This window comes from Myotis yumanensis, unplaced genomic scaffold (genome assembly GCF_028538775.1).
Source record: "Myotis yumanensis isolate MYYU_CA2020_CCGP unplaced genomic scaffold, mMyoYum1.0.hap1 SCAF_13, whole genome shotgun sequence".
In the NCBI taxonomy this organism is placed as follows: Eukaryota; Metazoa; Chordata; class Mammalia; order Chiroptera; family Vespertilionidae; genus Myotis; species Myotis yumanensis.
This window is the reverse complement of record NW_027223764.1, coordinates 8530006-8551926: the sequence shown is the minus strand read 5'-3', so window position 1 is coordinate 8551926 and position 21921 is coordinate 8530006. Positions and strand designations below refer to the sequence as shown.

Genomic DNA, 21921 nt, shown 5'->3' with positions numbered 1-21921 from the left:
ACGTGGACACTAGGTGGTAATGCTAGCCAGGATTTTATCCCCACTGCCTTTTCAGGAATGGGTCCACCAATAGACTATCCTATTTTTTTTTCAAACCTGTTTCTTCCTGAATTTCTCTTGAGTTGCTGGGCACTGCCATCCTCTATTCGAGTATCATACAGCAAGGAGCTACCCTTTATCAAAGTGAGCAACCCCCGGCAGATTAACTTGTGGAACTGGGTGGGGTTGAGCATCACAGCTGCCTCAGTCCTGTGCTCTGTGATCAAACATTCACATGCCTGATGTCAGAGCTCCACAAAACAGCGGGCTCACCTTGAGGGACCCCAGTGTTTGGAAACCTGACAGCATGCCTCCAACTCACTGCTTTTTGAAAACAACTAAACACAACTAAACCCATGGCGCACATGCCAAAGCATTGCAGCTCAGGCTACTAATTGTATAGGCTACACCCCCGCAGACTGTTTCAGGATTGAAAACCCATGATGTTGGCCTGTGCTCTGGGATTTTAAAATTTTAGGTATGCTTGATTAGTGCCTACAATTAATGCGTTAGTTAAGCATACACGGTGCAATTTAGCAAGGAATTGGCAGGCCTTGCGCTGTCTCAGCTCTGTTTCCTACACCCGTGGCATCCATCTGAAGTCCTCCGAGGTCAGAGGAGGGTATTGGTAGACGTTCATGTTGACGATCATCCAAAGGAATGAAGGCATCATGAACACATTGCACAACATGGTGTGGATTTCACTTTTCTTATGGACCAAAGAATTCTGACAACATCCTAACTAACAGCTGGACCAGACCGCTGCTGGGAGAGATGGGAAGTCAGGGAAGGCCGCGAGCTCATTTGTCGACAGAATGGCTTCCCGGTGCCACTTGTTGGCTTGGGTCAGAGATGACAGAAGAGCCAAGACAGTTGTCAGATGCTGACACGAGGGAGCTGCCCTGGATTCAGTGAGCACGCAGGTGGTCAGACATGAGACTCGGGCTGGCCTTACACAGTGGTCACAGTGACATCACAGCGAAGGAATGTTCCCATGGGGCTGTCCAGCACCGGGAGAAGTAGAGCCCAGAGAACTGCAGCAGCCCCACGCGTGGAGGGCAGAGAGACCTTAGCAAGGGCCCTAACCCCTGCAGAATGGAGCGGATGCTTCAAGAAACAGCAAGCCTGGCCAGAGGCTCAGGATGCAGACGGGGCAGCTGGAAGGCTGTGTAGAGAGGCGCCGGGGAAGGCGGAAATCAGGGAAATAAAGCAGAGCTCCTTCGTGCTTGTCAATCATTTTACTCTAAAGGACACTTCAGTGGCAGTGAAAGGTTTGAATAGCCGGGTAACCACTGTTCCAGTGTTTGCTGCTCACTCTGACTCATAGTGTGATTCCTTTATCCTTTGGACAAGTCCTTATAGTCACCTCCCTACATTTTATTACTCTTTCACCAGTCTGCTGGCAGGCAGTGGGGGGAGCTGTTTGCTCGTCTGACCTTCACAGCCGTCTGTTAAATGGCTGGCAGGTTTCACCACAGTCTAGCCGAGTACTGAAGGTTGTATATACTCACCAGCCTGTGGAGGCACATCTAAGAGTTTTCAAATACAGTGCAAAGAGGGTTACTAAAGTCCTGGTTTTAAAGTGTAATGTTACATCACCAGCCCTCTCCGCATTCCTCATGTGTGGACGGATCTGTAGGGGAGAGGACCTCGGAGTGAAGATGAGGCGTTCTGCCCTCTGCAGATGGGCATTCTTTTGCATCCCCTTTTCGTCAGTCTTCCTGTCTGTAGAATCTCCCTCCATAACTACCATGAGGACCAGGAGCAGTAGGGGGTGATTTGTGAGCTGTGTGGAATGTGGGAGTGGCGCGCCACAGAGCATCTGAGGGGAAAATGCCCAGAAAGAGCAGACCTACAGCAAGGTGGGTCTCTACCCCTACAGCCAGGTGGTTCTCTACCCCTACAGCCGGTGGATCTCTACCCCTACAGCCAGGTGGTTCTCTACCCCTACAGCCAGGTAGATCTCTACCCCTACAGCCAGGTGGTTCTCTACCCCTACAGCCAGGTGGATCTCTAGCCCTACAGCCGGTGGGTCTCTACCCCTACAGCCAGGTGGTTCTCTATCCCTACAGCCAGGTGGATCTCTACCCCTACAGCCAGGTGGTTCTCTACCCCTACAGCCAGGTGGATCTCTACCCCTACAGCCAGGTGGATCTCTAGCCCTACAGCCAGGTGGATCTCTAGCCCTACAGCCAGGTGGTTCTCTAGCCCTACAGCCAGGTGGATCTCTAGCCCTACAGCCAGGTGGTTCTCTAGCCCTACAGCCAGATAGGTCTCTATCCCTACAGCCGGTGGGTCTCTACCCCTACAGCCAGGTGGTTTTCTATCCCTACAGCCAGGTGGTTTTCTATCCCTACAGCCGGTGGGTCTCTAGCCCTACAGCAAGGTGAGTCTCTAGCCCAACAGCGGGTAGTTCTCTAGCCCTATGCATGTTCCCTAGTCTGGGGTGGGAGGGATGTCAGCCAAAGTTGAGGTCGTCAGAGGTGTCAAGAGGAGGACAGGTGGGGCAGAATGGAAAGGGGACCAGCCCCAGTCTGGGTGGGGCTCTAGTCAAGAAGAACATAAAGAGAGATTGTCGCTGCTGAGACACATATGTGGATGGGGAGGAATTTTAGGAAGGCTTATGCTGTGTTATATGGCCAGTTTATGTTGATTTCCACTTTTACAGTGTTTTCTTCAGGCGAGTTCAGTAAGCTTCCTTTTTAATTTTTTTTTTTTTCAAAAAAAATGTGAAGTACTGCTGTTTGCAAGAAGCTGAGCAGCACAGTGCCCTGGTATATATCACGTCTTCCTCCTCCTGGGCTGACTGAGTCTATTAAGCCAAAAAGGGATATCCTTTCTGGAGACCCTATGGCTTATGCCACAAGGAATCCATTTCAGGGAGAGGTGTTTTTTTTCCTTTCCAGTTATGGGGACTCCCTAAGATCTCAAGCAGGAAAAAAGTCAACACTAGATGGCCCTCGAAGATGTACTCTTCACGGTTCAGCCTCTTGTCATATAAATCACCCTGGAAATAATTCCTTGGGCTTCTACCCACACTCAGTGATGCCACTTTAGCCCCACTTTTCCCAGACTTTACATGACAAATGATCCTTAATTTTAGTTACATGATAGGAACTCACCTTGGTCTGTACTGTGTGAAACCCTTCATAGAGGGACTGACCCTGTTCTAGAGCCAACACAGTAAGTGTTAGGTGCTGTCACTAATCAGTAGACCTGCAACAAGATAATCCTTTGTTACTACCAAATTCTCCTACCCTGAGACTGCTGAAGCCTGCAGCCATCGCTGCACACGGGCAGTGCGTGGGGCATTGTAGGTTCTGGGTAAAATTTGTTACATGGATATACAAGTGAACAAACAAAAGGTTGTTAGCAAAAACTCATTCATCTGGCCAAATGACCTAAGGATATATAGATAGAGTTACAACCAGAATCAATTCTTGTTTGTTCGTTGGGTTATTGGAAGCGGTTGAGTTGAAGCATCCCTTCATTAAGAATTCAGCAAGACCAGCCTCCTCATTATATAAAGCAGCATCTGAGTAATAAGAAATCTGGCCTGGCTACAGTATCTTGCACTTTGGCTATGCTCAATAAACATTTATTGAATGGCTGTCTTGTTACCAAGACTTTGCAGCAATCAGCTTTGGAGGTTTAGTCTGACCATCTGCTTGAGTGGGATGAATTGTGATGACGGTCGTTCAAATTGGGTTTGTGTTCACACGTTCCTAACATTCAAGTGAGATAGATGCAGACCCTCTGTCAGAAAAATATCACAGTATCTGAAACTCAATTGCTTTCCAAATAAAAGGCACAGAAGTGGGACTCTTTTAGACTGATGGTTTCAGGTGGAACCGAGGCTGGTGGAAACATATGAAGAGGCTCCCACAATTGAACTTTTCCCCTTGGGGAACCTCGGCCAGAGCTTCCTGGTCATTTGTCATGGAACACCAGATGCCTTTGGCTGGTCGTGCTAAGACGGCTTCTTGACAGCCCTCCAGATGTGAGCTAATTTCTGTCCATCGGTCCTAGTGCCTGAGCGACTTTTCTCTCATTTGTATGAACATGCAAACTCAGATGGAAAACTGAGACTCTGTTCAGGACTTGCCTTCTTATCCCAGGCCTGGGAGCTAACATTTAGCCACATACCAGTACACTGTGCTGTGTGCTGCTCCCTTTTCTCCTCCCACATTCCTTCCTGAGCTTTCCACATGCGTATTTTGTGAAAAATATCAAGAAAAGCCATTTTGCTGGGCAAAATCTCCAACCTCCCCCTTGTTCACCAAGAAACACACCCAGGTAGGTTTGTTGTTGAGGCTTGCTTACTTGTTTCCCTTTTTTCTTGCTGTGGTTCAGTAACCTCTGGGATGTTTCCCTAAGTGGCATTATGAACTGTTCGTACCTAGCAGGGCTGGAGAGTGTGAAAGACAAAGGGTGCTAGTTTGTGGTTCTCTCCTCTTTCCTTTTACACATCTCCCTTCACCTCCTCAATCTGACAGCAGTCGTGTGCAAAATTGTTAGAGGAGCGAGAGCTTGAGCTCTAGAGTTTTCCTCAACAGGTTTGTCACTATTCTTTAGTAAACGGGACGAAGTAGCTCACAGATGCGTACAAATGGATGGACGTGATAAAGGCCTGAGACCATGTGATTTCATTAGAAAATCCCCCCAATAGAAGGACTCTGGGGTGAGGGTGGAGTGGGCATGGGAGAGCGAGCCAGTTGGCAAGGTGCTTGTCTGTGTGTGTGTGGGGGGGGGGGGGGGGGGCGGGGAGATGGTGCTTGCGTTTGCATTTAGCACCTGCCAACAAAACACAGCAACTGTGTGGCCTCAAGACTCAGCTCTCAGAGTGCCAGTGTTGTCACTTGCAACGTTTTTGCAAAGTAAATACTCCTTCAATCCCCCCCACAGGGTACCTGTAAGGGTCACATGAGATTTTTTCTTAAAGTGATATTTTATAGAATGTTGTCAGCTGGGAGGTGCCAAAAAAAAGTCCCTCGAGGTTGTCATCACTAAGGAAGCACTTTAAAGGCACTGCACTACCTGCGGTCAACAAGGGCATTAAATACCGGACAACCAGCGAGAAAAACAGTCATGATTAAATTCCCTGACAACTAGGAATGCCATGTTGTCCTTATAGTCCTCCGAGGTGACCTCAGGAAATACAGACTTATTTACAGCAATTATTAATAGGTTCTCACTTCCCTTCTATGGGGTAAAGGAGCAAAAGTTAAAGTCACTGAAAATCTAAAGGCTTGTGGTTGCTGGAATTGGAGAAATTAGTTTATATTTCTGTTTTTAAAGAAGTATAGGTTTGTAGAATGGGGGTATACTCCTTTTTAAAATAAAACTATAGCCTGGGTAGAGAGCTCTTTGGGAGCCAGGGGAAATAGGTGAGGATAGAGGCTTTTTCACAATCAGTTGGGGCTGATGGCTTCTGCCCTGTGAGCCTCATCTTGGTAGGGAGCTGCCTGTACCTCTTGCTTCCACCAACCCAGTCGGGACAACTGGCTCCTCCCACAGGAACCGGAGGGCAGTGCTGAGAGAGGGATAGGAGGCTCTGGAGGTTCTGTCTACGTGTCCTCATGACTGTGTATCCTTTTTCTTCTGTCTCATTCCTTCGAATCCCATGGAATCTCTGCGTTCTGAGCCTTGGACTTTGAATGGCCATGTGTCCGGCTGTCTCTTGGGGCATCTTGTAACTTCTGATGCTGGTCTGGAGCGGGGGAGAGGCCTGGGTTCAAGTGTTGACTCTCCCACTTAACCTTGCTCAGGCAAGGGAAACACAGCTACTCGAAAACTGTTTATTATTATAGCACCTTTAAGCCCACAGCTGCGTTACCCATCCTCTACCTCCCTTTCCTTGTGCTGCCCTTGTTTGCTTCCTGTCCACTCCTTCGTGATGTTTCATCTCTGCCTCTCACCTGACAACTGACCCTTGGCTGCCCCTACCCCAGCTCTGGCAATAACGTGAGTTATGGTTTCAGCGTACAAAGATCTATGGTTGGGAGATGCAGTTAAGTAGCAAGGTAATTCCCTTCTAAATGGAAAATGACCATCACATGTATTTTCATGACACAGTATTTCATTTTAGTGAGGTGGTGTTTTTTTTTAATTCTTTCAGGACATGTAAGAAAGAAGAGAAAAAAGGAAATTGAAATAGCAAACTAGGAATTTATGGTGTTCAATTCTAATAAGCAGGCAAGCTAAAGGTATGTTTAAGGAAGAGAAAAGGGCTAAATAATAATATGGCTGCTGTTTTCTGAACACGCGCCCTGTGCCATGTAATATACCAGGTGCTTTACATAAGTTACCCAGTTTACTCATTGCAAAACCCTGTGAGTCACTGGCACTATGATTATGCCCTCTTTCTGATGAAGAAACTTGGGCCAGGAAATGTGGTCCCCCGGCACCACGCCATGCTTAAACCCTCCCCCTCTCTAACACAAAGACAGCACTCCCCATCGCCTGGTCCTTTTAACCTGCGCTAGTCTACTGCTTGTCACCTTCTTCCTGGATTTTATGCTACCTATTTAATTGTCTTCTAATCATCCTTTTCCCTCTATGAAGGGAAAGGTCCTATCTGCTTTGATCACTGCTTTATGCCTAGTGACTGAAACAGCATTACTCAAAGCACTTGCTTACGAAGTATCTGTAAGATGAATGAGTTACTTTGCCCGGCATTATACATTCAGAAAGAGCATGGTCGTGCGCTTGAAAGTTCTTCGCACATTTCTGTTTCGTTCTCTGCAGGTGAGGACCAGACCAGAATACCTGCTTCTTTCTTTCTTAGCCTGAGAAATGAAACTTACAACGGTTAAGTTAGGTAATATGATCAGTTCGACTAGCTTTGAGCAGAATGAGATTGCCAGCAGACATGTAGCTGGTGTGAGTAGGAATGTGTTGTGGCAAAGCATCACCCTCGTTTTCTCTCTAATGGACATTGTATTACTACAGTTTTGCTCATTCATCCCTCATTCTAGTACCTTCTATCAGGTCTCCTCCCCAAGGCTATGAATTCTACCCTGCTATGTATATTCCTGCCTCACTGTGCTAGGAGGCCATCTTAATCTTCAAGACATCGAAAGAAACATACCCCACCAAAGGGTTTAGTTCGCTCGTAGCAGTTGATTTGACAACAAAATGTGCCTTTATCGTGTTCTGGGTTCAAAAGTGTGTGCTAATGCTTGGCGCCTATATCAATGCTTAGCACAGGGTCCGTGACTGCTCTTTAGTCCACCTGCTCCCTCTGCCCACGGGGGGCTTGCTTTCTCAGGAAACCTCATGACTTCACGGAAAACAGGACACTTTGACTCATTTGCAACGTAAGTGTGAAGGGTAAGCAGGGCTCACTCCGTTCTTCAGACTGTGGACCAGGCCACGAAGTGAGCACTGAGGCCATACCTTTTGCCCTTTTTTGATGAGAAAAGTCACCATCCGAGTTGCCAGCCCAGGTAGGAAAATGAAAGAGGAAAGTCGTGGTCCAGAAGAGCCAGCATCTCATGGAAAGATTAGTGATGGCAACCGGGGCAGCTTCATACGATGGGAAACAGAGGGTAAATATCTGATGACCTTATCGGAACCAGAACAGTGTGTGCGTCTGGCCAAAGGCACTTTCTTGGCTAACAAGGACTTCTTTCTATTAGAGTTATGAATAGTGAGGTGGCGCTGGGATATGCTATCCAGACCCCCCTTCAGGACTGAGCCTCTCATGTTCACAGCTCACCGCTGAGTCCCTCTGCAGGAATTCCCTCTGTCCCCGCCACCTCTCTGGGGACAGCCCCCGTGCACTGGGACGTTCCAAGGCTTGGCCTCTTGCCTCACTTTGACACACTTCTGAAGGACCACCCTCCCAGGCAGAGGCCTCTGCGCAGCTGCATCACAGATGAACCTCTCTCTGCTCACCCCACCCAGACTGCTTCCTGAGGCTGCTTCCCCAGAAGCCTGCACACAAAGCTGGGAGTCTCAGAACCTGTTTCCTAGGAAACCTGACCTACAACATATACTTCGTCTATATTCTAAGGCGCTATTATGATGACTAGTCCCCGTTTTATGAGTGTCATCAATTTTATGGCGATCACAAAACTCCCATAACTAAGTGAATTTTCCCATTGACATTTGCCACGCTATGTGATATGTGGCTTATTTTTCAAAGGGAAGTAGTTTGAATGACCCCAAAATAGGGTAAATGCCCTGAGGGATTGGTATTAGTCACCGGTTCTGTATTATACTTCCCGATCATTTCCAAAAGAACAGAGGAAGATGGCAGCCGATCCATCGTCTCTGGCCATTCTCTCAGGGTCACATTGTGACGGGGGAGACTCGATTTGTTTCCTGGGGCCGCTGTAACAAATTACCACAAACTTGGTGGCTTAAAACAACACAGATTTATCTTCTCGCCGTCCTGGAGGCCAGAAGTCTGCGCTGCAGGTGCTGCCAGGCTGGCTCCTGCAGGAGGGCCTGCCTGGGGGGAATTTGTCCCACGCTTCTCTCCCAGCTTCCGGCGCTGTCCACACACCTTGGCATTTCTTGGCTTGCGGTTGCATTGCTGCGGTCTCTGCTCCTGTCTCCACATGGAGCTTTCTCCTGCTTGTCCCCTCTGCGGGACACAAGGGCCACCTCATCCAGTTTGACGTGATCTCAACCCATTACATCTGCAGATGCCCTGTTTCCAAACACAGCTGCGCTGTGGGAGGGCATGAGCTTTCAGGGGCTACTGTTCAACCCACACCAGAGACCAAGTGAGGAAACAACCAGATCTGTCCCCTTGTTGGCACTTTGATTTGTGCTGTGTCTCCTTTAATTATCCTACTGTCCTTTTTATTTATTTTTATTTTTTAAAAATATACTTTTATTGATTTCAGAGAGGAAGGGAGAGGGGGAGAGAGAGAGCTAGAAACATCAGTGATGAGAGAGAGTCATTGATTGACTGCCTCCTGCACGCCCCACACTGGGGATAGAGCCCAAAACCTGGGCACTATGTCGTTTGTCGTTGGCCGGAATCAAACCTGGGATCCTTTAGTCCGCAGGCTGACGCTCTATCCACTGGGCCAAACCAACTAGGGCTCTACCGTCCTTTGTAGAGACAACACAGTGAGCCAGATGTGTGCAGCAGGCCACACCCACTGACCAGAGGCTCCATAAGGCCTCAATGATTCCATGATTAGTAGGAGGCAGAGGGAGTCCGGAAAGCAGCCTGAGGAAAACCAGGGGAAGGACCATTACACAGACTCTGGCCGTTAACTTTTAGTCAGCCTGCAAAAGGATGTTTGAGGAGGAATCAGTTTGGAGGAATATTTTATTCACTTTTATATACTTTGCTTTCTTTTTTTAATATATTTTTATTGATTTGGGAAAATAAATGAGAGGGATAGAGAGATAGAAACATCAATGATGAGAGAGAATCATTAATTGCTGCCTCCTGCTCACCCACTACTGGGGATCGAGCCTGAAACCCAGGCATTCACTCTGACCTGGAATTGAACCCTGACCTCCTGGTTCATAGGCCGATGCTCAACCACTGAGCCACGCCGGTGGGCATACTTCACTTCCCAAAGCAAATTCTGAGGAGGTGGTTGAGTTAACACAACCAAATCATTTGAGGAAAGGCCCAAAGGAAATGCGGGTATGTTTAGTTTGGTCACAGGGGAGCCCGCATGTCTCAGGACGTGGGTGGGGCCCCAAGTCTGCCCTCTGGATTCCAGCGAGTCTGGGAAAGCCTGTGGGGTGGCTGCATGAGGTCCGTGGTCCTGCTAAAAGCATTCTCTTTCTCGCTCTCTCTCCCTCCTCTTTCCTCTTATTTTCCCCCTCTTAATTCTCTTGATTATAAAATTAAGGAAATTTTAATCTAGTCAATACTTGTGAATGAGGTACTGGGAAAACGGTCTTCCCAGCTACACAGGGAAATGAAATAGCACACAGGAACCTTTTCTAAGTATATCCATCCATAAGGTAGTTTTCTTTTCGCTGTAGAAGCAGAAAGTTTTCAGTAGAATATTTATCTTTTCTAATGGATTTTCACCCTGCACCTTCCACCACTTGTATCCATCAGCTTCATCTTCTCTACAGACTTGACCTTGGTTCCATCCTGCATGCAAAGACACTGGAATACTGGCCCCATACATTGGAACCAAGTCCCGGGGAATGAAAGATAGGAAAAGATCAGGACATTAAACCTCTCTTACTGGCCTGCCACTAATCACCAAACTAAGGGGAAGAGAAAGATAAAGTGGAACCAGATAAAGTGGCTGATATGTAATTGGTTTTGATGCCTATTTCTTGCCAGGTACTATGTTCAATGCCTTATCCCTATATTATTCTTTATGATGTTCAGGTAACCTTGCCAGGTTGGTGTTATAAACTCTATTTCCCATATGAAGAAGGTGAGACATGGGAAAGCTAAATAATTTGCCCAAGACCCCATCAGATTTGAACCCAAATCTGCTTCACATTCAGTAAAGTCATTTGAGCATGATGAAATATTTCTAGACTTAATAATAAGAATACTCCCAAACACGATTGTCAAAAATTCTTAATATTGGAAAGGCTACTCTGCCTACAAACTTAAAGGGACATAGGAGGACTATTATGAACAGTCAAGAAGATGTCTGCGGGCCCTTGCAGGTTTGAGATTGGAGTATCATCCTTTGCACTGAAAGGTTGCTGGTTTGATTCCTTGTCAGGTTGAGGGTTCGATCCCTGTCCGGGTGCATGTAGGAGGTGGCCCATCAATTGATGGTTCTCTCTCACATCCACGCTTCTCTCTCTCTCTTTTTCTCTTACTCTCTCTCTCTCCCTCCTCTCTAAAATAAATTTTTAAAAATCCTCCTATATAATAAAAGGCTAATATGCAAATTGTCCCCTCGACCAGGAGTTGGACCAGAAGTTCAACCCGGAGCTCAACCAGGGTGCAGGGTCGGCTGGCCAACTGCCTGCAGCCCTTCCCCCAGCCGGCCCCACCCCTGATTGGGCCCCCCCACCTCAATCAAGGGTGGGGCCATACAACCGCCCGTGGCCCCTACCCCTGGCCAGCCTGACCCGATTGGCCCAGATCATGGAAGGCCGGCCGGACAAATTCGTGCACCAGGCCTCTAGTAAATAAATAAAAAAGATGTCTGTGTCCCATGGAGTTGGTGATGGAGAAATCAGGCAGTCCTTTGGGTGATGCTGACGGGTCACACAACAGAGATAGCAACAGGGGAGAAGATATTAGGGAGGATGGGAAAAGCCCTTGAGAGGAAGGTGACTTCAACCTTTGCATCGTTGATGAGTTTTACAGAAATGCCCTTGTATTATCTACTGGTGGGTGCAAATCGTTAAGTTGTTTTTATATAAAAAGATAAACATGCAGAAAGCAAGCTCGCATTGGTGACTTAAGAGAAACAAGAAAAGAAATCCCTAGCACTACAGCTGTAATATTCAAACATACATTTACAACTCCATGTATCTTCAGCATACTGTGAAAACTGATATTCACAATGGTGATAGTGGGACATTAAGGCAGTGTTAAATTATGTTCAATATGTCTGGTTAAGAAGCAGAGAAATTGATATTTAAGAGAATTCACATTAATCTTAAAATATCCTACCATTGCAACATCTTAGCTCTTATAGGGTTAATGTTCTGCCTTCTGGGAAAACTCTGTTGTCCTGAGTGACTCAATCTCTGAGAGATCCAGGCAGGTTTCAGTGCATCGTACATAATTTCATACATATGTTTGTCACAAGTCGAATCAGCTCTTTCATTCAGCGCTTGTCCATGCTTTTGTGACTTGTAACAGGCTGTGATTGGTATAATAATCTTAGGAGAAAGTCATTTACTGTGCTGGCTCTCTTAACATTTGATTCCTCATTAAGAATATTGCCATATCTGCACTTTTATTCTTTCTGCTGACGGTCACTTTTTACAGTGCTCCTTGATTTAGTTTTATGATTGAAGTTTCAGAAATAAATGTTTTAATTTAATGTTCTCTCGGTGTAACAGCTTTGACCAACAGTTTAATAATGAAAGAGCACGGAGTTCCTGGTAGAGAAAGGTTGGCTGATGTGCCTCTGGGGTGATTTGCTTTGGACATTGCAGATGTCCTGCACTGGTCAGGTTCTGTCTGAGCCTCTGAGCAACTGAGCATGCCTTTCTCACAGGTAGTGATAGTCCCAGCAATGGCCAGGAAGAGTGCAAAGGAGCTGAGGAGGGCCCTGGTTTCCTGGAGGGCCCCAGTCTGCCCCTGTGGCCTCTTCTCATCCCTGCCTACTGAGCACTTCCTAGGCTCTGTCCACAACGAACTTCCAGCAAGTTTCCCAATAGCCATGTGCCTTCACAGCTCCTCGTTCATGCTTTCCCTCCTGCCAGAAATCTCCATCCTTCCTCATTCTCCTGGTGAACTCCCAGGCATCCTCTGCAAAGTAAAGCCCTTCCCCAGGAGAGCTACTGGGACCTCCTCTGCCCCCTCCACTCCCAGCCCCAAGGCACTGGCATCCCTGAGCACATTTAGCTGTGACTTCCTCACAGTTGCAGTCAGATTGCGCTGAAGGAAGCTGCACCAGGGCAGGCACTGTGCCCTGGGAGCACTCAACCCCCTTCGCCAGCAGGAGGCCTGGCTCATTTACCTTTCAAATGGAATTGATCTATCAGCTGCATTGCTAAGGTCACATTTTGCATTAATGACATATAATAATGTATTTTGGAATGGACCAGCCTTGAGAATAAATTCCAAGATCTTGATTTTCTACCTTTTCTGCTTGCGTGTATATTTCTCTGCTATACATTGAGCTTCTGTTTAAACCTTTTTGCCACAACATTTAGAGATTTATCTTGTGTACAAGTTGGAAAAGAAAAAACAAATACCCATGTATGCATGAGTTAGGTGCCAGGAACGCTTACTCTGCATGGTACATAGTACTCACAGTCAAGTCAGACCCCTGACAAAGGCAGGGAGCAGGAAAGAGGAAATGGGCAGATACTCAGCGGGAGTGGTGATGGGGCACATGTGGGGAGTTTAGCATTGAGAGCATTTCCCCCACCTTGTAAGCCTCCAATACAATTCTCTCCTGGAAGCTGAATTTCTTAATTAATGCGTTTCAAACCATTAACAGAGATTTTAAAATTGGTCCCTGCCCTCAAATAGCTTACTTTTGAGTTGCATATATTCTTCAGATGGAAAAACAGCTCTAAAGCAAAGGGAATTGGACAAAGTGGCATATTGATGATAGCTGACAACAAGTATTGTATGTCGCACTTTATACATATAAATATACTCTTTAAAATATTTGATACGATATAAAAATTAAGTTTACAATTGGACTACCTTTGGAATCTCAGAAACAGCATGTATTTCTATGAAATCCTTTAATCCTCATAACAACACCACGTACGTGGAAGGTATGGTTAGTTGTGTTTTGCCGATGAGAAACCTGAGACACGGAGAGGTTAGGATTTGCCCAGGGTCACACTCGGATGGATGAGAGAGCAAACCTTGAACCAGGCAGTGGTTGCTTGAGGTGGTTCTCTCAACTAGTACATTGCACTTCCTCCCAGAAGTCACAGGAGGAAAAAGGAGCTGCTCCTAATGATTGAGGTGGAGTAGAGAGAGGAGGCCCTGGAGTGGCCCGGAAAGCCTGGAAGGCTTCTTGCAGGCAGTGAGTGAGTGCCTGGCCTGACCTTGCAGAAATGCGGGGTGTTGGCAGGTAGTGCAGGCAGAAGGAACGGCCTGAATAAGAGCATAGGACTGGGCTTACCAAAGTCAGCTGACTTGGCAGGCACATTTGTCTCTCACACTTAGCAGTGTTTTTTGAGGTCAGGAAGGTGGCCCAAATTTTCAAATTAATATATAAAGTATGTATAGTGGTTCTGTTGCTTTTTGTACTCTGCTATTGAGAAAAGTACAGGTGGTTAAAAATCTAGTTATGGCAATTATTTTATACATCATCTCTTTCAATTTTTGAAAAATGCTATTAGGAATCAACTTATAAAGATAATCTATTCAAAGTCACCTCCTATTAACATTCAGATTTACTGGCCAACTCAGGACAAAGCATGATTATATCTCTCAAAAAGACAGTCTACTCATTTTCCAGGACTAAATACCTGTGAAAAAATAGGTAGTAAAGCTCCAGCTATCACAGGCCAGCCTCCCCGGCTCAGTGGCACATAATTAAAATTGCAGCAACATCCAGTTCAACTAGACATTATTCTATAGATATAAACCTTCAATGTGTGTGTATATGAGTGTGTGTGTACACACACGTGTGTGTAGTGAGAGATTTTGAACAGGGATTGAGTCCGAGGTATTTCAACGAAGGAAGAAAGATCTGTTATGCCATGAAATTACGTTTACAATGGGAACCTCAGAAGCAGCACACTGATCCTGTGAATATCCTGTTTCATTCCTTTTCCTTTTGCCACATGCAATACTTTATTCTCTTTTAATCTGCTTCTAATGCAGTTTAACTCTGGTCTTGAGAATGTCCATCAGCTTAATTTCTTTTGTTGATATGAATTCTTCTCATAGCAAGTAAAGCAAGCTCATGTATTTTTCACTTTATCATTTCATGAAAAGCAAACAGTAAATAAGGAAAGAATATGGTTTTTAATTTTTCCAAAGTCTAAACCAAAATCAGAACCTGTTTTTGAGATCTGTAATCTTGGTGATACCAATCCTAAGCAATCAACACACTTGATTAGCTGTGAGCCAAGCCATCGGGCTGACTTAATTCAATGCTCAGTAAATTAATTCCATTTTACTAATGTGACTAAAAACTAAATTTCATATCAATATAAACATTCATTAAACTGCAAATACCAAGTGGTGCAAGCTGTTGAAAAAAGGCTCATTCTTATTTATAGATGGGTTTTGATAAGAATAGCATTGAAATGTTTTAGTAGGGAAATGTTAGAGTGATTGATGTGCAGTTGTTTGCATTTTTAATATTTCACTCATATATCAGATTAGTATTTGTGCATACTGTCAGACTTTATTCTGTTCTTGTCAAAACACTTATTACTGCTGACAGGTATAACATATCCACATTAATTCTTAATTCTTTGATTCAATTTTCTAATTGCCTTTTTGGCATGGGATGGTGGCCGTTTAGTCTTATGTGATATATTCATCATATGGTATATTAATGTGCTTTAAAAATTAGATGTGTCATTTAAAGTACCTGGACAGGAAAAAAATGACTCAGGATTGCAAGTTTCACTGTACTTAAGCAAAGTGTTAGAATATTGGTATCTCACACATTCTGAAAGCTGTCCATAAATCATAGTCACGGAATGTTCAAGGGACTTAAAAATCATCCAACCTACTCGTTCATTTTCCAGTTGGGGAAATTGACTTAGTAACACACTCAAGATCATACAACCAAATGGGGGCAGAACTGATCCTAGAACTCAAGTGTTCTGAATCCTGGTCAGAAATGGGCAGATATATGCATATAATTCTCATAATTGATATCTTAAGTTGGTTCTTACTATTACTTGCCAAGCTGAGAGAAAGAGAGAATCCTTGTCTTCTTAAGCCCGTGGTCGGCAAACTGCAGCTCGCGAGCCACATGCGGCTCTTTGGCCCCTTGAGTGTGGCTCTTCCTAAGCCTTAGGAGTACCCTAATTAAGTTAATAACAATGTACCTACCTATAGAGCAGGGGTCCTCAAACTTTTTAAACAGGGGGCCAGTTCACTGTCCCTCAGACCGTTGGAGGGCCGGACTATAGTTTAAAAAAAAACTATGAACAAATTCCTATGCACACTGCACATATCTTATTTTGAAGTAAAAAAAAAAAAAAACGGGAACAAATGCAATATTTGTATTTGCATGTGGCCCGTGGGCCGTAGTTTGAGGACCCCTGCTATAGAGTTTAAGTTTAAAAAATTTGGCTCTCAAAAGAAATTTCAATCGTTGTACTGTTGATATTTGGCTCTGTTGACTAATGAGTTTGCCGAACACTGTCTTAAGCTATGCTTTTTAGCAGTATTGTTTAGTGGTTAAGAACCAAGATGCTAGAATCATACAGATCTAAGATCCAGTCCTGGATCTGCCCCTCAGTACCTGTATTACCCTGACGATTTTATCTGACATCTCTGAATTTCAGTTTCTTCATCTGTATAAAACAAAATGACACAATAATGCATGTAAAATACTTAGCACAGTACTTGGAACCTGTAACTACTCAAGAGATGTTAGCTAATTTTTAGCTAATAATGTGTTAGCTAATGTTTTCAGTATTTTATTATCCCTTTAATGTGCATAATTTGGATAAAGTTGAATCATGCCTACCAGCTATCTCACCATGTGAAAAATAAATTTATTCTTTTATTCACTTACTCATTTACCAGCTGCAAAGCGCACCTAGTAGATGCCATAGGAAAAGCAAAGAAGACTCCAACACCATACCATCCTTGGAGGAGTAGGAATCTGATAGTGACATATAACAGGGACATCAACACCTACAGTAAACGATTGGGAGACATAGGTTCACAAAAGGCAGCGCATGCAGCGTGCTTGGGCGCCTCAAAGACGGAAAGTGAGAACAGAGTTGATAGAGATGAATGAGAAGCTGGACCTGCCCTCAGGATGTCCCAGTGGGAAGACAGGACCTTTATTCACGGGTCATTTGGGATAGAACATGAAGCGGTCCATAAAGGGTACAATGAAAGAACTTTAGAGGCAGTGACTAAATCCCTCAGACCAGGGAAGGCTGTCTGGATGAGTCGGCTCTGAGGGTGTGTAGCTTTAGGAAAGTGAAAGACCTGTGGGAAGGATCTCTTAGACAGTAGGGATATTATGAGTGAAGAAGGCACCTTCTGGAAACCTGGGCACAGTTGTTAAACAGTGAGCACTTACGTTGACTAAAACATGGAGCCGGTGCAGAATAAAAGATGGGGTTTGATGAGTGCGTAGACACAGGCAGCCTGAAATGTCATTTTGGACTCCATTTCACAGAGATGACGAAGTGGCAGCCCTCAGCCCATGAGAGAGATTTAATGTCTTTCAAGAAAACTTTCTAGTTCTCTGTAGTTCCTTTCAGTTTTGATTGTCTTATCTGTAAGTTAAGATAATCATCCAAGATAGTTTTCTTTTGTACTATACACAGTTACATAGTGATTCAGCATACAAGCTCAAAAGACAGACTTCATTGTTCCAAATTCTGGTTTGGTCACCTAGTAGGTCTGTACCCTCAGTTATGTAAATCTTTGTACTTGAGTTTAATAATTTGTAGAATGGGAATAGTCCCTGTGTAATGGGTAGGATTAAACCCACGTAAGCACACAGCATAGCACCAGGCATAATGCAGGCACTTACTAAATGTTAGCTGTTATTGAGCTGCTCACCTGGGCCGGGAAGGAATTGGAGTTCGCAAGCCCTGCTTTGGAACTACTAAATGTTTTTTGAGAAAGGAAGTGACATCTTTTATCTTCGAGTCCTACAGCTTTGGACTAAACCCTGCTTAGGTTGTAAGGCCTGTTCCAAGGACATCAGATAATTGTTAAGTGTTAAGTGCTCAGCTCCTGCACTAGGGTTTTCAGTGGTGAACTTCAGTGCGATTTCTCGAAGTGAGTCGCTCACTCATACACTCCCTTTTTGAGAGAGCCAGTGGAGAAGAAAAAGCAAGTAGCCAGCTTTGCCCATTGGTCTCTTTCAAACATCCAGTGCTTCTTCTAACAGCAGTTTCCCAGGACACATCAAATGGTGGCTTCACTTAGAGAACATTGTGAATTTCAAGAAGTGCAAATCCTCAGGATTCCAGAAGCTTCTCTGGTAACTTGCTTGTCTCTAATAGCTGAAAATTGGAAAGGGGTTAACATAGAATTGTTACCCACCCAACACAAGAACTTGAAAATATGAGTGCAATCGTTTTAAAAACACCAGAGTGAACAAAACAAGTCTTTTGTAAAAGTGCTGCCCGCTTTATAAACAATGACTGCTAATTACATAACTGTCAGTGATGTTTCCTGGCACGGCTGCACTCCAGCTCCTTTCAGTACAACAAATAAGAAGATGCCTACAAGTAAATCACAGTTGCTAAGTGCTGTGGGCAAACCCAGGCCTTATCTCTTTCAAAGGCAGCCATGGAAAATGCATGATAAATTGCACACTTCAGTAAACACGTTATGTCATTGTGGAATGATTTTGATTCATGCTTATGTATTTATCACGGAACAACTGACAAACCTCAAGGTATCAGAAGTATCATTCATGGGGTTTTGCTATTTTATGTTGCAAAATTCAAATGGCAAAAAGTATTTTTTTTCTTTTTTATTTAAAAATCTTTATTGAAAGTGGGCTTTGTCCCAGAGTCTTTGGAGGTAATTCTCTTAATTATGTGAATTCCTGCCAGAAGTGTCAAAGAGCTGTGCTAGTCACTAATATTTTCAATATAATGAATAATTCATATTTTTGCTATTATCCTTTTATAAAAATTTTTATAGCCAAAAATAGACAAGGTTGTAAGCCAATTTGATTTTTAAATAGAATGATAATCTCCTTTTGTATGGCTTATCAATATAAAAGACATTTCTGAGTTTTTCTGCACAATAGCTGTAGAATTAAGAGGGAGAGAGCATTCTTTTAGGAAGATTTTTACAGAAGTGACTTTTATGCAAGCATAATTCCTTTTGCTCGGTCAAGCTATTTCACCGCAGTCTTTATCTGTCACTGCATCTCAGAAGTTTAAAGTATTAAGTAATTAAGTCATTTTCCACCTGAAATTTACAGGTTTTTTGTTGTGTTTTTACCAATTTTCCCCTTCAGTTGGTGTTTGGGCATTAGCATTTCTTATTTCAAACCTTAGAAACAGCAGGAAGTAGCCTGACCACAGTGCCCACCCGTGTGCTCTCAAATAGTTTCTTGTTTGGCTAAATCCCCTAAACCAAAAACTACTCTCAACTTTGCTTTTGCTTTTTTGTTTTATTTCGTTGTAATCCTAAAAGCTGTCTAATTTTTATAACCCACTATTTTAACATGACTGTGGATATTTTGGATACTGCCAATCATCATATTGAGAGCTTACAAACAAAACAGCAAAGAAAACCTTGCCTAATGGTAGAATTGATAGGTTATTCCCTAGGGATATTAAAAAGGACTTTAGTATTGCTAATATATCACCATCATTGGAACCTGAATTTATTTTATTTTCTCTTAGTATATTTTAACCAATTGACCTTCACATATACTTTGCATTTATTAAATTAGGATAAATTTCAATAGCCTTGAAATATGGCTCAAACAATTCGTAGTATTTTTACTTCTAGCCTTGGAATAGGACAAGCCTATTCTCTAAATATTTACATCATGGGAGAATGTCTATGTACTTATGCTGATTTTGACTTAACATTTTCAAAAGTAAATCTGTTAAAATAAATGTAAGCTTTAAAGTGTAAAACTATAAATCATGTAACTTGATACAGGTATTGCAGCATGGCTTCCAGCACTTTCTGGGAAGATTGTTATGCCCTTTCCTTCTAGCACAATGGCCACTTTCACGTTTCTATTGAAAACTCCCAAAATGGATGTGTGTGGGGATAATTTTAAAACATGAGATTTATGTTGCTGTGAAGGAGAAATTCTTTATAACCACATAAAACCATTGTCACCAGAAATTTCCCTCTAGGTTTTACATGAAAGGGGACATATTTTATCTTAATGCCTCATTAAACTTTCTGGAAATGGTAGTATTCTAAAACATTCTCGGCGAATGACTACACATGTCCGTAAGTCCTCTGAAAAGTTCAGATGTCATTAGTGAAAAAAGACCAAGCATTTGTTTTAATAATTAAAGCAGTGGCATGTTTTCTTCTACTTAATGTGGCATAGATGTTGCTTTCATATGTCACCCATATCTCACCCACAGTTTTTTAGGGTAATAGCCAAAACCACCATTTCTGTACTAAAAAGATATCAAAACTCTGGAGACAGTGAAAAGAGTAGTAGTTCCCAGGACGGAGCGAGGGGGTGGGATGCATGCGGGGGGTGGGGGGGGGGGGGGCGGGGGAGAGAGCACTGAGGATGTTTAGGGCAGTCAGACTACTCCGCATGGTGGTGTAACAGTGAATACATGTCATATACATCTGTCCAAACCAGCGAGAGTGACCCCGGTGGTTTGGGGGTGTCAGTGCAGGTTCTTCCCTTGGAACAGTATCCCTCTGGCAGGGCTGTTGATAACGGGAAGTCTATGAATGCATGGGGCGGTAGGTATACGGAAAGTCTCTGCACCTCCTCTCAATTCCGATAAATTGAACCTAAAACTGCAAAAAAAAAAAAAAAAAAAAAAAAAAAAGTATTAAAGAAAATGAAGCCAAAAATAGAACAAAGCAAAGAATACTTTTCAAAAATTGCAAAAATATGTACCAGTATGTAAGTCCCCAAGAAAAATGTCTTTTAAATGTTAATGCCCACCACTCCAAAAAATATTACTACAATAAAATAGTTAAACTATTTAAAAATTTTACATGGTGTCTCCCCAAGCACTGGGAGTGTACAGTTTAGCTGACCGAAGCACAGATAGGAGAAAGGTAAAATAGCGGTATCGTGTTAATTCCGCGAATTGAAAATGAGTTTTCTTTTTCAGGGGGCACCCAAACCCATAGCCATTGAACCGTGTGCTGGGAACAGAGCTGCTGTCCTGACTGTGTTTCTCTGTCTACCACGAGGATCCTCAGGTGCCCCTCCCCCTGGGCAGTCAGGTAAGATGAATGATGAGCCGTCAGCAGTTAAGCGAAACATGTTGACTGAACAGAAACAGTAAACAAAACTACCACACATGCTTACATGGTTCTAATTAGAATATGGCAAAATTTTATTTGGCTACAAACTTCTGCCCAAATATCTAGATATCTGCATTGCTGTAAATTCAGATTTTTTATTGTTTCTCTTAGAAATACATGATGAATATGTGTCTGTTCATATATAATATACACACATATGTGTGCTCACCCCCCTCTCCAAATTTTTTGTTGTAATTGCAATGAGAAATTTCACTAGCAGGGCAAACAAGTTCTTGACCCTTTGGGTCAGTTTCTTTTTTCCTGGTATGCGTGTCTTAAAGGATGCTAAATTATAAGTATGACTAGAAGTTTGTTTTATAAATATGGAACCAAATTAGTGAACCTGTTTGCATGTTGGAATGTTTTAGCAGCATCAGAGGATGATTGCTTGATGCAGCCATATCAGTATTATTGAGGTATGTTCTTGCCCAGCCCAGTGGCTCAGCTGGTGAGCATCGTCTGTGGACCGAAAGGTTGTCGGTTTGATTGCAGGTTCGGTCCCTGGTGGGCCACGTACAGAAGGCAACTGATCCTATCAATGATGTTTCTCTCTCACAGTAATATTCCTCTCTCCCCCTTCCTCTCTCTAGCAGTTCCTCAGGTGAGGATTAAAAACAAAAAAGTATGTCCTTGCTGTCAGCACCATTCAGGTGGGGTTCGTGGGCCAGGGAACCCCAGGCACAGCCAACCGTTTCCTCGGCTTCTCCTTTTCCTACATGAAAAGTGTACTTTGAATTGTGGGGTAACTCACCACATGTAACCCCTTAGAGGTCTTCTCATTGCTGTGATGTTGTCCATATTGCAGACATGCTAAGTGTTGAGTATAACTTTAATGAAATAACAAACCATGCTTATTTCTCTCATCACATATCCTATTCCATTTGCTTACAATTCCTAATTTTTCTTTCTCCCAATTGTCTTCTCTAAAAACCTCTTCTTGAAATGGATGCTTTTTGAGGGTAAGGGTAATTTCCAATCTGTAAAATAAAGTGCCAGAGCTCTGGCAGGTTCTCAATAACAGGAATTGATGACAAACTGGCCTCCCTGCGTATTTTATCTTTTCTCGATTCCCTCATTAGAGTATTTTACTTGACCTTGCTCCTCACTTTCTTGATTTGTGTCCAACAAGA

General features: G+C 43.6%; 1 protein-coding gene across 2 annotated transcripts in view; it reads left to right on the top strand.

Annotated features, from left to right (window-relative positions):
• Positions 1-21921, top strand: part of ATRNL1 (attractin like 1) — a 454480-nt gene that overhangs the window by 341208 nt on the left and 91351 nt on the right. For both annotated transcript variants that reach the window (XM_070432204.1, XM_070432203.1), the window contains one exon: positions 20596-20710. In XM_070432204.1, the coding sequence (XP_070288305.1) occupies positions 20596-20710 (115 nt within the window). The remainder of the gene's footprint in view (positions 1-20595; positions 20711-21921) is intronic.